This window comes from Nicotiana sylvestris, chromosome 9 (genome assembly GCF_000393655.2).
Source record: "Nicotiana sylvestris chromosome 9, ASM39365v2, whole genome shotgun sequence".
Lineage (NCBI taxonomy): Eukaryota > Viridiplantae > Streptophyta > Magnoliopsida > Solanales > Solanaceae > Nicotiana > Nicotiana sylvestris.
The window spans coordinates 80154794-80171266 of NC_091065.1; the positions used below are offsets into that span (position 1 = coordinate 80154794).

Here is a 16473-nt window from a genome sequence, read left to right on the forward strand (position 1 = left end):
ATCTCAGCACTGCATTTCATCCGCAGACTGACGGACAGGCTGAACGTACCATTCAGACACTGGAAGATATGCTACGAGCATGTGTTCTAGATTTTAAGGGAAATTGGGATGACCATCTTTCACTCATAGAATTCGCCTACAATAATAGCTACCATTCCAGTATTAAAATGGCCCCATACGAGGCACTATACGGGAGAAGATATAGATCACCAGTTGGATGGTTCGAAGTCGGTGAAACAGAATTATATGGGCCAAATTTGATTTACCAAGCTATTGAGAGGGTGAAAGTGATACATGAGTGATTGAGGACAGCACAAAGCAAGCAAAAATCTTATTCCGATGTCCGACGTCGTGATCTGGAGTTTGAGGTTGGTGATTGGGTTTTCCTGAGGATCTCACCAATGAAGGGTATTATGCGTTTTGGGAAGAAAGGTAAGCTGAGTCCAAGGTATATCGGGCCATATAAAATTCTTCGATGGATTGGACAGGTTGCTTATGAGTTAGAATTGCCATCCGAATTGGAATTTGTCCACCCGGTATTCCATGTATCTATGTTGAGGAAATGTATTGGAGACCCTTCTCGAGTCGTCCCTATCAAAGATGTACAAGTTACAGAGGACCTATCATATGAAGAAGTGCCAGTGGCGATATTAGATCGACAAGTCCGCAAGTTGAGAACAAAAGATGTAGCTTCCGTCAAAGTATTGTGGAGGAACAAAAATATGGAAGAAATGACATGGGAAGCAGAAGAGGAGATGAAGTCTAAATACCCTTACCTATTCCAGAATGAAGATAACAAGGATGCTGGTGGAAGACAGGATACATTGGAAGGTGAAACGGCTCTATGAGGTAAGCAATAATTTGAGAATACTCCTCCTTAATACAAAATGGTGATATGTAGATAATGTAAATATGCATAATGCTTTGTGTAGCCTTGTGAAGCCATATGTTGGGCTTAATTGCTTGCAAGTTTTGCTAGTGACCATTTTATAGGGGAAAATTGATCGGAAATTTCCATTGGAATCCACGATGATTTAAACTCCCCATGAACCCTTACATTCGAGGACGAATGTTCCTAAGGGGGGGAGGGTGTTACAACCCATATCCACATGTGTTAGTTCATTCCATATATTAGTTAACATAAATCCAAGAAGGAATTATCTTTGAGATGATAAGAAGTCAATCCTATTGGTCTTAAGTGATACAAGAGTGTATAAGGGTGATTAACAAGTATTAGAAGTTAAATGAATCAAGGATGTTGTAACTCGTATTTTCAGGTAAATCTAGCGGTGCTTAATACACTCAAGAGGTCATGTATTAAGGTATTTTAATCATATAATATCTGTATCATAAGTCTTGAAGTCAAACGAGTTATGAAACAAAAGTCGACAAAAGTTGTCTCAACTTAGGTTCATAATTTTACTTAAACATTAGGTCAAATGTTTCTAATTTTTGTGTCGTTCCAGCTCGTGTGGGAGGTTGTTTTAAAGGGTTTATGTTCTGTAAATACTCCCTCATGTTCTTAATATCAATCCTAGGTGATTTCAAGCCTTCTAAAGTGATTCTAGTGCCGAAAAACACTAATTGATCGCTAGTTTCGCTTTTTTGTTGTTGTGGCAGCATTGGAGGGATATTTCATGGAAATTTAAGGTCAAATTGGAGTTGTTCTTTCTGTATAAAGGTAAGGAACCTCTTACTCTATATGTATTTAAGATTATCCAAGTTGCGGCTAAGCCATTGAAGCTAGAACTTGTGAGATATATATCGAAAGGCTTGGTAGTAATGTTATTGTTTTGTGGACTGTTTTGCGTTGTTGTTGGGCTGCGTATTTTACTACTATCTTGTGGAGTTTTGGAGGAGGAAGGGTGTGGAGAAACACCATATATATGTAGGGTTGTGGGATGATAGTTATTCGTTACATTTTCGGGTCGTTTGACACGACTACGGTGGTCGTCGTATGTATGGAGTGATTAGGCTGTGCGTGGACTATTTTGGGAGGCTCAATATGTTTATTATTGATGTTGTTTGGGTTGTTTGGTGACTGTTTTGAATGGTGTGAAGTCATATATATAGGGGAGGTGCTGTCCGTTTCATCGTAAAATAGGTTGTGGTCGATACATAATAGTTATGACGCTTAAATGATAACGATAGTATCGTTTCTCTTATTGTAGACTAAGGAGTTTTGACAATTGCATAGCTTGAGATTGGGGAAGTATATACAAGGTATGTGAGGCTATCCCTTTCCTTCTTTTGCACGACTCCGATTGTACATAATGTAATGAACGAGCTTCCAAGATACTCTACTCTTAGAAGCTAGCAGTACTTACATTGTTTTCCCTCTTATGGAACGATTGATGTTAATGTTGCTTCTCTTATTCTTATGTTATCAATGTTGTTGGTACTTCCTGATTCTTATAAGGTTCATAGTGAAGAGTTAGTCCTAATAACGTGTATAGAGGATACCGACCTTACGTCACTCCGAAAGGTTTAGAATGTGATTCCATGAGTCGAGCATGCATTATATATATGTATCTATTTTACTCTACCGAGCCACGCTATAGTTGGCCGGGTACGACACCTATTGTGCAACCACTGATCAGTTGGGTTTTACCGAGCTCCACGTGGCCGGGTACGATTCTACCGAGCCTATTATGGCCGGGTACGATATGATGATGATGATGCCCACAGAGGCGAATGCTTTAAAGGTTTATGTATTTATACATATGTATCATGCATTTCATGTAAGTAGCCCTCAGAGGTACTAAGATGTTACAGGTTGTATATTCTCTATCCTTGCTTACATTACTGATCGTATTTATGGTTCCCTGCCTTACATACTCAGTACTTTATTCGTACTGACGTCCTTTTATTTGTGGACGCTGCATGTCGTGCTGCAGGTCCTGATAGACAGGCAGGTGCAGCTCCCCCACCACAGTAGACTGTCCAGTTCAGCGGTGATTGGCGAGATCCCTTCTCCGGACTTGCCTTGGTCTTGGTATGCAATTTTTGTTATAGACATTATGGGTATGTCGGGGCCCTGTTCCGGCTATGTTGCAACACTTATGTTCTTTTAGAGGCTCATAGACAAGTGTCGGCTCATGTATAGTTTGGTATGCCTTGTCGGCTAGTTTTTGTTGTATAGTCTTTCATAGTAGCGTGGTAGCTCATACCTTATATGTAGTTTCTTGATTGTCTGGTCATCCCCTGCTATGTATGTTCATGCCGTCATATTTTATTGCTGGTTGTCCATGATCCAGGTCTACCATTTATATTGATCTCGTCAGCCCTAAAAGATAATAATGAAGGTTAGATGAAATGTACGTTGGTGCTCGGCAAGTATGGTCGGGTGCTAGTCATGGCCCTCCAGTTTGGGTCGTGACATGGATAGATGTTAAAAGCCACTTGGGTAAGAAGATAACATCGGAAGGCCCCCATTTATAGGGGAGATAGTATGGCCAGCAATGCCATCAATACCTTTGAAAGATGGATCAGCGGCGCAATCAATGCGTTATTGAAAGCCGAATCGACGGCGGTACTGTCGCTTTGAAGAATGGGAATAGACAGTGCATTGCATGACGCCGAAAAGACAAGTCCATGAGACGTCTCGGCTATCGCGAAGGCTTACGTCACGTGTTGACGTTGTCGGTATGACGCCATCATAGGAAGCCTGAAGAATCGGATGTCAAGGTCGTTTCTTATCGCTCCTCTCCAAGAAACGCGGGGACTATCTGTATACGGCGAAATCGGAGGATCTCATTTCTCGTCATTAAGGCATTTCAGAAGATTATCTCGAAACCTCGAGGCTACAAGGTTGTGGCCGAGTTTCCTCCCTCAAGGTTCGTCGATGCCCAACCTAGGGATAACGTTGGCCGCGACCACAAAAGATATGGGGAGTTCCCAAGGAGTGCAGCCAGGGCCGATAAAATCTGTCAGGCTAGTCTGAGGCTAGTCTGAACTTGCACCATGACATTAGCTAGTGTCACATCCCTACTTCTTTGTCATTAATGTATTTTGTACTATGTTGGGATTCCCCTCCTATATAAAGGGGATCCTTGTCATTTTGTAAGCCCATGTTGCTTCAGTTGCTCCAGACGATATATGTAAGAACATTATATTTACTCTCTAACATACTCTCTTGATATTATCGCTTTCATTTATTATCTTCATATTTGTTCATCATTTATTGCTTATCATTGGCCATAAAGAACCTCCGTTAATTCTATTATAACTGTTAGTCGTATTCCGACCCCTCTCGATAGCTCCCTGCCGAGCTCCGGAATCGACCTCGAGGCCCCGAATCAGCAAGCTCGAGGCCCCGATAATTGTCCCAATGGTTTGATTATCGCACTATCCTTAACTCTTATTTCGTTTTTAAGTCTCACATACATAGCAACGACTGCTTAACAACTAGCATAAAAATAGATCACGTATTTTAGAGTCCCATAAATAAATTTAATTGTTATTACCATTTTCACAGTAAACAATCTTTAAAAAAAAAATAGACACATGAAGTCTACTCATTTCATGCTAAGCTCTATTAGTGATAAGTGCAAATAAAAGACGATTTACTAATGATAAAAGTATGAATGGATAGAAAGCGCGATGTTAAGTAAAATTGAACAATTCGGATAGTACAAGAGCAATGTTGGACAGTTTCCTTATCATATTTAGTTCAAATACTTATTTTCTGTTTTATTATAATCTTTCTATCTTTCTTTTTGAATCTCATTAGGTCTTAGGTGAATGTTTTTTCATAACTCTCCATTTGACCTAATTCTTAATTCCCTTGTCTAGGAAAGCATCAATGTGCCGTAGGGAATGCCATCAGATTGAGCAACTTCACATGTGAAATAACATGGTCTCTAAGTATATATCTCAATGGACAAATTCAAAAAACAAATTCTTACACCCTTCACATGTCATTCACAAGTTAACTAACATCATATGCAAAACTATCTTCAGATGGGTCCAGTTTCCATAGCACTTACCCTAACTTCTTGAAGCTTTTCATTTCAACTTTTCTTGCTTTTGTAGAAAGGTTTCCCTTTAATTTTGCCTTTCAAAGCAATGCTCATATATGTAATTCCACTTTGTTTAGCACTATTTTTTATTTGTCCGGTCCAAAAGGAATGATATATTTTTATACCTTTTAATGAGAAGTTTTATAATAATGCAAATATTATGGCAGGTTTAAGATCACAAGTTTTAAAAGTTTTATAGTAACAATAACATTATGACATGTTTAAGACACAAGTTTTAAAAGCCTTATTTTCTTTCTTAAACGTCGAGTACAAAAGAAGGTGCTTCGAAGTTTAAGGCTCATCCATTCACCGTATGTCTATAATTTCATACATAAAGAGGAAGATTAAAACTCATCAATCTCCTTACCGTGCTCCGTCAGGGTCTTGATTCACGCTTCTCTTACTTTCCCTCCTTCTAGAAAAAAATGTTGAACAACAACGATCTTTCTAAAGTTAAGATAGCAGATCGGTCGACTGCGGGACGGGACCGGGAGCAGCAGTAGGAGAAGAGATAATCCCTTCAATCTACTCCCCTCGATCAAGTTAGAAATATCTTAAGAGAGGAAGAGAAATCATTTGGATTAGAGGCGAAACCCTTTTCCGCTATTACAGAGTTCTTCTGCTTTAATATCTGAAATCGAAGGCCGAGTCAAACTATGACAAACAAATTGGAACAGAGAGTTTTGTAGTTTGAGAATTTGTAATACATATCTTAACCTGCTCGGCAAAACTGTAATTCCTAATTAGTTTTTTTGCAGGCAAATTAAAGGAGCTTAATTAACTTCTATAAACTGATAATGTACAGCTATTAGAACATCTAATAACTAAAAGTGATTGTTTATAATAAGTATGAAATTAACAACCTGAAAAATGGGGCAACTAACCTGCTACGATATTATTTTAAAAAAAAAATATTGTCAATATATATAATTTAAATCTAATAAATATAGAGCTGGTACTGGTAGATGGACCACTTAATTGTTATTGGTCCCTTCGTCTTTTCTGGTATAGGATGGAAACCTCTGCCTAACCATATGAACGCCTGGAGACTGATCACATGACCATAATATGGGGTCCCTTATTAAAGCTAGTTAATTATTTCTAAATTAGGTATCATTTACAAAGTAATTAAGCATACATACAAATGATGAGAGACATGACCTAATTGTGTGCTGATCAACTGTTAATTTAATTTGTCGAGAGTTTTGTATCATGAAAATCCGTTAGTTTACCTTAAATAAACCTTTGATGTGAAATTTGAGATGAAAATATCTCACGAAAAGTGCGAACTTAACTATGTTAAAGAAGTAATTATCCAATAAAGGAGAAGCCAGCCCATTTTATATACTGAAATAACGTTTTCTTTTGCATAACGAAATAAACAGAGATACCATTAGGCAGAGATGCTGATATTGGCGTCTAGATTTTGTACAGGACTGTTTGTTGTATGTCAGTATATTTACTAAGGCATATTCCTCTTCGCGGTAACTTTAGCTTTCCTTTCTCTATCAAAGGGAACCTTAATGAATGGAAGGCTTGAGTCCACGCTCGGCCATTTAGGTGCTCTTTCCAAAGATATGGAGCATTTCTTCCTTTGCCCTTTAATGGTCCATTGTACATTCACATCCATTTCTAAGGTAACAGTCTCATTTTAGTTCCTAACTTCTTGTACTAGTAACAACCCTAGTGCTTCTTCCTCTGGGACCACATCCACAAAAACCGGATTTAGAATTCAACTTATGGAGTCGAGTTCGAAATTCTATCTAACCCATTTGATTTACAAAGTTCGAAATCTTTTACTTTTATTTATTTTGGTAGATTTTTAAACATATATACAGGATTTGAACTAAAGACACTGGCTAACTTCTAGCTTACGTCCACCCTGCCTGCACAGGAGCCAGGAATGCTAAGAGTGGCATACATTCAAACCTGCACGCTGAAGCACTTTTTTTGAGCCACAATAGCGTCCACACGGAGAATTCAACAATTTACATATGAAATTTTTTATGTTTACTTTATCTGCAGTATAGTTTTCAAATATATCATTTGTACTCTTCAAATATGCTGTTAACTCCATGTTGGGTCCTCCAAAAAGCATTACTTATCCGGCATGCAACTGATGGCATATTTGAATTGTCCGAGAAGAATAAGTTTTCAACAAAGGGGATTCAATTGAACTCCTTTTCTACCTGCACCGTCCAAAGTTTATCAAAACCCTAATAGGTATCGAATGTTTAGGGCACATGGACATGTGATATTTTGCCATCAGCATATGATGCCAGTCTAAGAAATGACAGTTACAAGGCTTACGTACACACCAATAGTACAAAACCCCACTTCCATTAGCCATGGGGGACATTGCTGCTATATATGTTTTAGCTTCCTGTCCCAAATTAGCTCCCTATTGAGTACTATAGTGGTAATGGACCAATGGACATGCATGTGATATATTCACAGATATTATTGATCAGTGATGGAAAAGTGACGCCATTAGCTGTGATCTTTGATGTTGAGATTTTGAATGCAAAGATGAAGGGTTGGGGGAAAAGTCATCTTAGTACAATCTTCATGATTATAACAAGTAACAAAAAGGGCCCTCTTCCCCTTTTCCCATGTTTGAAACAGTTATTAGAACCAATTGTTAGATGGAATATGCTATTTTCATGTGGATGAGACCATCGATAATTTTACCCTAAAAAGTGTGGTGGGTATTAGATAGAATCCCTTCGGTCCTTAATTTCGAGTTTTGGAAATAAACAAATTCCTAATAGGAAGTAATTTCCCTTCAATAAACCCTATGTAGTGCGAGTCTGAATTACTCGGACCAATGATGTCGAATATTGGATGCATTAAGAAAAAACCTATGATAATATCAAACCCCCACCCCCACCCCCAAAAAAAGAAGAAAAACCACCACATTCATGCATTGCAGTTATGGTAGTTGGTTCGTGATGACAGAAATATGAAATACTATAATAATATTGTTGCTTGGTCAGTGTCCTCACATGGTTGCAACTCATACAATAGAAGTTGTAATAAAAAGTTATAGACGTGTTCCAATTAACAATAGAGTAAATTGGATCGCATGTCCAATAACCATAATAACTACCGGTTACATAATCAAGTTAAAAAACTAAAAATGAGAAAAACATAATATTAATATAGTAGCAACAATAGGCGAGGTCTCGATAAATAATAGTAATAGGAGAGTAATGTAGTAGCATTTAGGAAATAGCCACCCAAAATGGCTCCCAGCTTGGAATCCCTTTATTCCTACTCTCACTTGCTTTGCACCTACTTGCTCTTGCATACTCTCCTATCCCAATATCATGACTTCCTAATTTTCTACTACAAATTTCATGATTTTCTTCACCACTATTTTCATCATCATCTTCTTCTTCTCCAATGCTACATTCTTCATGTCTTAACAAGGAGAGCCTAAGCCTACCATGGGCACGTTCAGCTTGCAAATAAGAATAGATTTTCACTGCTTTTAATACTAAACGACCACCTTCCCGATGAGGTCTAACTTGAACACCTTCATTCCCACTCATTGATGTTAGAGGAGGTGGAAAACTACTTGTCCTGTTGAATTGTTTCGTGAATTCTCGACTTTTTGATCGTGGAAAATTCGTGGACATGAAATTAGGAGAGAATTCTTCCATGCTTTCACTAATGTCACTGCCCGTTTCGCTCCCTAAGCTTTCAGTGCACATTTCCAAACTCTTTGTATTGAGAGAAGAGGACTTCACCATAGGATGAACATAAACTTCTTCATCGCCTTTTTTCGGGTGTTCACATGGATTTTCCAGTTCGTGTATGAAGCTCCAGCCACGAGACACGTCACTATTTTCATGTTGATTTTGCAACTCATTGAAACTAAGCCCATTTTCTTCTTCAGTTTCTGCTTCTTGTGGAGATATTTTAGACATTTGAAGCAATGTGGTAGATTGTGGGAAATTCGATATAGGAGGAGGCAATTTGTTCATTAGGACACGTGGTTCAACAAGTGTAGGCTCTAGACAAGATTGAAGACCTTGATATAGAGTGGAAGTTGAGGTCATGTTGTTTTACAACAATATGCAAAAATAAAAGAACAGGGGAAAACAGAGGATTTGGTCTACTTTTAACTAGAAACTAGAAATGTGAAATTTTTTGAGTGTTGAGAAATTCATATGCTTAAATGAGGATAAAAAATTTTCTAAGTCATTGAGCCATGTTTGGTTTCTAAAATGTACCTAGGTGATAAAGCTTATGAGGGTGGCAAATTGAAGGTAAAAATGAAATAATAAAAAAAAACAAGGATGGAGAAAGGGAAGGTAGAGAATGGATAGAACATGAAAGAGAAGTGAAAGGGGCAAGGTTGAATTTATAGGGACTAAAAAGTAACCACTTGAGGGGTTTTATTTTTCTTTTTTTTTCTTTTTTTTTGGGGGGGGGGGGGGCGGGGGAAGAGGTTCTCAATTTGCAAAGAGGAGGAGTTGAACTTTTGGTGCCACTAGAATTATTCAGCTTTCACTCTGCCACACAATAAATTGAGAAAAGGAACAAAGAAAAGTGGGAAGCTAGAAATAATTTGAAGTTGGACAAAAGCTCATTGGTCCTTTTTGTTTGTGTATTATTTTCGGGGTATTTGCATCTATACCCACTTTTGTGTAACATTTTAATTTGTGCCCGCTTTGCAAAAAAAATTGCAAGTGTACCCGCTTCTTCGCATAACTTTAGCACACGGGGCTGAAGTAGCAAAGGCAATCACGCAAAACTTCAGCATTCTAGTAGTCGGGCCTGAAGTTCAGCTCTAGAGCTGAAGTTTTTGTTTTGTGACTAGCGAACTTCAGCTCTAGAGCTGAAGTTTCTGTGTTGTGACTGGGAAACTTCAGCTCTAGAGCTGAAGCTTGGATAAAATTAACTCTTATATGAAGTCGTTGGATTTGCTCCTCTCCATTGATCCAATTGATGAAGCGTTCACCAGCTATTAGCATTCAACCCTTTCTTTCAATTATTGTATTGACAATGCAATTAACTATTTGTAAATCAAGTGCATTATTTCTCTGTTTCGTTGTTTTCACGTCAACGACTAAACAATATTAACCAGAAAATAAGCGCTATGTTTTACACAGAAATTGTATAATGATCGTGTTGGCTACTCAATCCTTTTCCACAATACTCTGTACTTTGATTTTGTTTAGATAACTTTACTGAAGTTTTATAGAGTAATATGGTATCTGATCAGAGAGAACTTCTTGTTGGCATCTAGCTGTGATGAGATGGAGTTCCTTTCTTTCAATTTGCTTGTTTGCATATTTCAGCTATTTATTTGAGAAGAAGAAAACGAAGGAGCAGAACGAGGAGAAAAGGGGCTGAAGTTATTTAAGAATTGGGTATAAGTTAAAAGTTTAAAAAAAAATGGGTATAGGTTAAATGGGGGCGACCAAATAGGGCGCCCTGTGCAATTTTTACATTATTTTCTCTCTTTCACTTTTTTTATTTTTTTTGTATTTTGCAATTTTAGGTAGAAGACATTGATTTTGGCTGGTTACAACAGCTAAAATTTGATTGGTGAGTTTAAGTATTACTTTTAAAGAGAATGAATTAAATAACGTGTGGACTTTGGAGGGTCATTTTCTTTTGCCATCCAAAGTGAACCAACAAAAGGGATTCGTTCTGATATTTTTTGATAGATATTGCTTTATTCACCCCCTTCTCACTTGCGCTTTTCAACTTCCACTTAACCAATTCTTTTCTTTAACTTTGACTAGGGTTGAAAACCTAAAATTTGTCGTACATCATTTGAGCAAAGAACAAAAAACTCGAATTGAGTTGAAATTATAATAATCTAGTGGTTGTTTTATCCTACACTGCATGGATGCAGGCTTTTAACGGGGAAGTCGTATTTATACCCGTTTTTTGGGTCACGTTTTAACTTATATTTGTTTTGCAAAAAAAATTGCAAGCGTACCCACTTTCCGCGTAAACTTCAGGCATACAGACCTGAAGTAGCAAAGGCAATCACGCAAACTTCAGCATTCTAGTAGACGGGCCTGAAGTTATTTATAATTGCTGAACTTAAGCATTTTATTAGCTGATGTTTTGTTCTCTATTTGCTGAACTTCAGCATGTTTTAGCTGAAGTTTTGTCCTGGATTCAATAGTTTTGTCGTAAAGCTTTTTCAAAAATTTCATCAGAAGATGCTGAAGTTATTTAGTTCATTTGTAAAAACTTCAGCACTAAATAAGCTGAAGTTTTGTCCTAGATTCATTAGTTTTGTCATAAAGCTTTTTCAAAAACTTCAGCAGAAGATGCTGAAGTTATTTAGTTCATTTGTAAAAACTTCAGCATTAAATAAGCTGAAGTTTTGTCCTCGATTCATTAGTTTTGTCATAAAAGTTTTTCAAAAACTTCAGCAGAAGATGTTGAAGTTATTTAGTTCATTTATAAAAACTTCAGCACTAAAATAAGCTGAAGTTTTGTCCTGGATTCATTAGTTTTGTCAAAACTTTTTCAAAAACTTCAGCAGAAGATGGGTCTCGTAGAAGGAACTGTGTTGGTGCAGTCCTTTGTTAACCTGAAGAACATAACAACATGGTATCAATGTAGCTCCTTGTCTAATATTTTTATCATCATCTTCTAAAAGCAAAAACATCGATGCATACCCTTATGAACGGAGAAGAATGAAATTGAATAAGAGTTAAACTATTGTGCCTTCTGCATTCATGTGAATCTTAAATTGTTGAATGTTTAAGCAGCAGCATAAACATAACTTTGACAGTAGAACACTTTCCACAATTCTCCACTAACTTCTATCAAATGATTCTGTAGTGAAGATTAGAATAACGAGTAGAAAAGAAAGGAGGAAGAAAGGAGCGCACAGGTAGCAGGAAGAAGGAGGCACCTAAAGTTATAAAAATTAGGGTATATGTTAAATAATCTATATTATATTAAAAGCACGAAGGCCCTTAGAGAAATTTCGTTCGCCTCTTTTACCCTTTAAAAATAAACTTAGCATTGAACATAGTAGTAATTTAATTATTTTTGTAATATTTAGAAATTTGAATTCAAGTAGAATCTTACATATTAAAACCTTCCTTATATAACATACTATATATGGAATATAATATTTAGGACTTTAAAATTAATTAATTTTACCTAATAAAAACCTTTTCAAATTAAAACTATTACAAGAAACCTTAAATCATTAACGTGGTGGTAAACAAAAACACTTTTTTATGAGGTGTATTTTGAGAATATGTTGAGCATTGTGGTAAGTTTACTCATTCGTATAATGTTTATCTATTTTACAAATTAAAATTAGAATCTATAGCTCATTATTCACATTTTAGTATTCTTGTGAAGGATAAAAGGAAATCAAGGTTCAATATATGTGGTTTTTGCTTTAACTTTTTCATTCATATTTTCGTTCAATTGTTTATGTTTATTTTATTAATTAGTTGACGTGTATACATATGTTTGAGTATTATATATATCTCACTACAATTATGATGTTCGTCTAATTCTTTTATGGTATAGGTGTTGTAGGATCAAATTAATATGAAGAAAAGGATTGGATGATGAGAAGAAAGACAACCAAAAAAAAGAAGAAGAAGAAGAAGTATAGTTAGAATCAAGCAACCAAGAGTAATAATAATAATAAGGGATTAAAAGCACGAAGGCCCTTAGCGAAATATCGTTCACCTTTTTTTATCCTTTAAGAATATATTTTATATTGGACAGAATAGTAACTTTAGTTATTTTCCTTATATGCAGGAATAGTCATTAATTATTTTTCTAATATTAGGGACAAACATTTAATTAATAGCCTAATATTTAGGACTTTGATATGAAAAATCATATAATTATCTTTTTGTTGTGAAATTTTTTGTTTAAGAGTCCTTGACGTGCTCTATTTTTTTTAAAGTTTTAGGTTTAGTGTTGTTTATTTTCTTTTTCTTTTCAATTTTCTTCGTATAAGTTATGTAATTTGATTATACAATGAGCTAGACTAATTTATTCATTTTCTAATCTGTTTAAAATAAATTCATATAGTATTTATTATTAATTAAAAGATTAAATTAGTTGCATTTTATTTTTGTAAAAAAAAATATTATTTTCTATCAATTTGTTAATCCTGTTTGAGTCTTCTAAAATGAACTAGGGAATAACTTTTCAAAATAATTCTTAAGTTTTCAAGGATTATATGTGATTGCTGAAATTGAAAAAGAAGCATGATAACTTATGAATTTAAAATGATTGAATTAAAAAATAAAATAAATTTTTAATTAAATATATTGACTAATGATTGAGAACTTGTACGAAGATTCATCATTTTAGGAAAAATTAACTTTTATTTTATCACTCAAACATAATATTTTAATGTATTATTTATAGAGTATTTTATAGTTCTTTCTTATTGAGATAGTATACACGCGCAAAGCGCGTATCATAAGACTAATTTTAAAAATATGGGTATAAGTTAAATAGGGCGCCCCGCGCAATTTTTATGCATTTAATCCATCAAATGGGTAAAAATTACACGGGACGTCCTCTTTGGTCGCCCACATTTAACATATACTCAGTATTTAAAAAAGTTTTAATTTGTACTCACTTTCTAAACAACTTTTCAAAAAATTTATGTATGTTAGACTTCTGATAACATCTCTTATATTCCTTTAAGATTATGTTAACCCACAATCCATAAGGGAGTCTAATGATAGTAATCCTAAGATTTTTTGTCTTTTTTTCCTTAGTTGCTGAAATCTAATTTTGTAAGAGCTCCGAAGAATGCTGAAGTTCAGCAAATATAAAAAAAAACTTCAGCTCCTAAAATGCTGAAGTTCAGCAAATACAAAACAAACTTCAGCTCCTAGAATGCTTCAGCAATTACAAAATAAACTTCAGCTTCAGAAATTACAAAACAAAAACTTCAGCTAAAATATGTTGTAGTTTTATTGAACTGAAGTTTGTCATTGCACTATGAACTGAAGTATGCGTGATTGTCGTTGCTACTTCAGGCCTGTATGCCTGAAGTTATGCGAAAAGTGAGTACGCTTGTAATTATTTTTTTGCAAAACGGGTATAAGTTAAAAGGTGACCCAAAAACTGGGTATAGATGCAAATGCCCCATCAAATGGTCTTTCCTTTTTAAAGTTAAGGTGGAAGAATCAACCAATAACCGCCCACCTAATTTTTTTAAACTAAATATCTGGCGGATATATAAAATATATACTCCTATAATTCACATAAGATATATATATATATATATATATATATATAAACGTGTATAATTTATGTATACCGACTCAAAAAAGTAACAATATATCTGACGGGCTATTTGTATAATAATCCCTTTAAGTTTCTTATCTTCCAATATTATGGCCCTTCCCAACTACTTTAAAGAGAAAGAAAAAAAAGAGAACCAAAATTGTAATTTGTTCGAGATTTAATTTATATACACTGCTAATAAAGGGAGATTGACACAAAGGGAATTCTATGGGGCTGGTCCCGGAATTAACAACATTGCAAAAATGGCCCCAATATGTACAGAGCGCGTTTAGGGGAAAAATCGAACTAAAATACCCTTAGGTTGAGCAGCAGAAATGGTGGCAAGAGGGGTTGCTCTGATGGTAAGCAACCCCCACTTCCAACCAAGAGGTTGTGAGTTCGAGTCTCTCCAAGAGCAAGGTGGGAAGTTCTTGGAGGGAAGGATGCCGGGGGTCTATTTGGAAACAGTCTCTCTACCCTAGGGTAGGGGTAAGGTCTGCGTACACACTACCCTCTCCAGACCCCACTAAGTGGAATTATACTGGGTTGTTGTTGTTGTTGTTGAGCAGCAGAAACCTGGCTATCACATTGCATAACAAACAAACTCTACCAGGTTGTCATAATTTTAAAGCTACGAACAAAGAAGAGGAAAAAAAAATACTTTTTTAGAAGGGTGACAGGAAAGTTATGACAAATTGGTAGGACTTCAAATTGTATTCAACCTAGCTATCCTACTGCATTATACACAAACTCTACCATTTTATCATAATTTCAAACCTACAAACAGATAAGGATAGCACGCAGGAACAGACGCACGTTCAACGAAGCGGTGCTGCTCGATACCATTTCGTCAAAAAAATTTATTATATATATGTATTAGTACTGTGAGGAAATAAATAAGTTAAAACAAAATGACACCACTTGACATAGATTGTCTCTTGGCACGTTGGTTATGTGTCTAATTTTGCTCTAAGAGGTCGGCGATTCAAATCTCAACTAGCACATATTTTTGGCAAATACTTGAGAAAGTCTTTGTGGTAATTATGGCGAAGTAAAATTGAACTAAGGACTTTTTCTAACTTAAGTCTCTACAAAATTAATAGATTAAGGCTAGTTCTTTTCTAGAAATATAATACTAGCTATTTATTCTCATTCTTCTATAAGTTTCTACATCGCTAATAAAAATTCTTACATATGCCCTGGTAACAGGCAAGTTATGACAAAATAGTAGTATTTCATACTTTATTCAATCCAGCTATCTTGTTAGATTGTGAAGAAACCCAGTCGATGGAGCAACAGTCAAGCTCTTACTGTTATCTGAAGCTTATGCTTCAATGGAGATGAAGCAGTGGGTCGTCCACCATGAGAGCCCAGAGAGAGAGAAGAGAGAGGATGAGAGAAGGTTCCAGAATGTGTGTAATTTTCTGATCAATTGAATTAGAAAAAGTGAGTGGAAATACTACTATATACAAATCTAAAAACTAGGCACTAACTAAGCTAAGAGAATTAACTAATTAAGAGAATAATATTATAGTTCTTAACACCTCCCCTCAAGTTGGAGGTGTAGCAAACACGGACAACTTGCCCAATGCATTGTTGTGCTTGATCCATGTCAGAGCTTTAGTCAAAACATCTGCAAGTTGGTCATCAGTTCTGATATGTTGAAGAGAGATCAGACCTGCTTGGAGTTGTTCACGTACAAAGTGACAGTCGACCTCTATATGCTTGGTTCTTTCGTGAAATACTGGATTCTTGGCAATGTGTAATGCAGACTGACTATCACAGTAGACTGAAATAGGTAGAGAAAAGGGGACAGTCAGTTCTTCAAATAACCTGCGTAGCCACACTAATTCACCTACAACTTTTCTCAAGGCTCGATATTCTGCTTCTGTAGAAGACAGTGAGATGGTCTCTTGTTTCTTGGACTTCCAGCTGATGGGGTTGTTACCTAGCAACACCAAATAACCACTGATGGACCTTCTAGAGTCTGGACAAGCAGCCCAGTCAGAGTCACAATAAGCTCTGACTGTGTGATCTCCATCCTTTGACATAAAGATTCACAAGGTAGGATCATTCTTTAGGTACCTTAGCAAATGAAATGCTGCTCTCAAATGGGGCTCCCTGGGTTTCTGCACAAACTGGCTTAAGTGTTGAACACCATATGCTATATCTAACCTAGTATTGGTCAAGAAAT

The 16473-nt window shown here is 36.0% G+C and overlaps 1 protein-coding gene across 1 annotated transcript; it reads right to left on the minus strand.

Annotated features, from left to right (window-relative positions):
* Positions 1-8245: 8245 nt before the first annotated feature.
* On the minus strand, positions 8246-9085 carry LOC104244678 (protein FANTASTIC FOUR 3-like). Its single transcript, XM_009800150.2, has one exon. The coding sequence runs from the start codon at positions 9083-9085 to the stop codon at positions 8246-8248; it is 840 nt and encodes a 279-aa protein (XP_009798452.1).
* Between the last annotated feature and the right edge of the window lie 7388 nt (positions 9086-16473).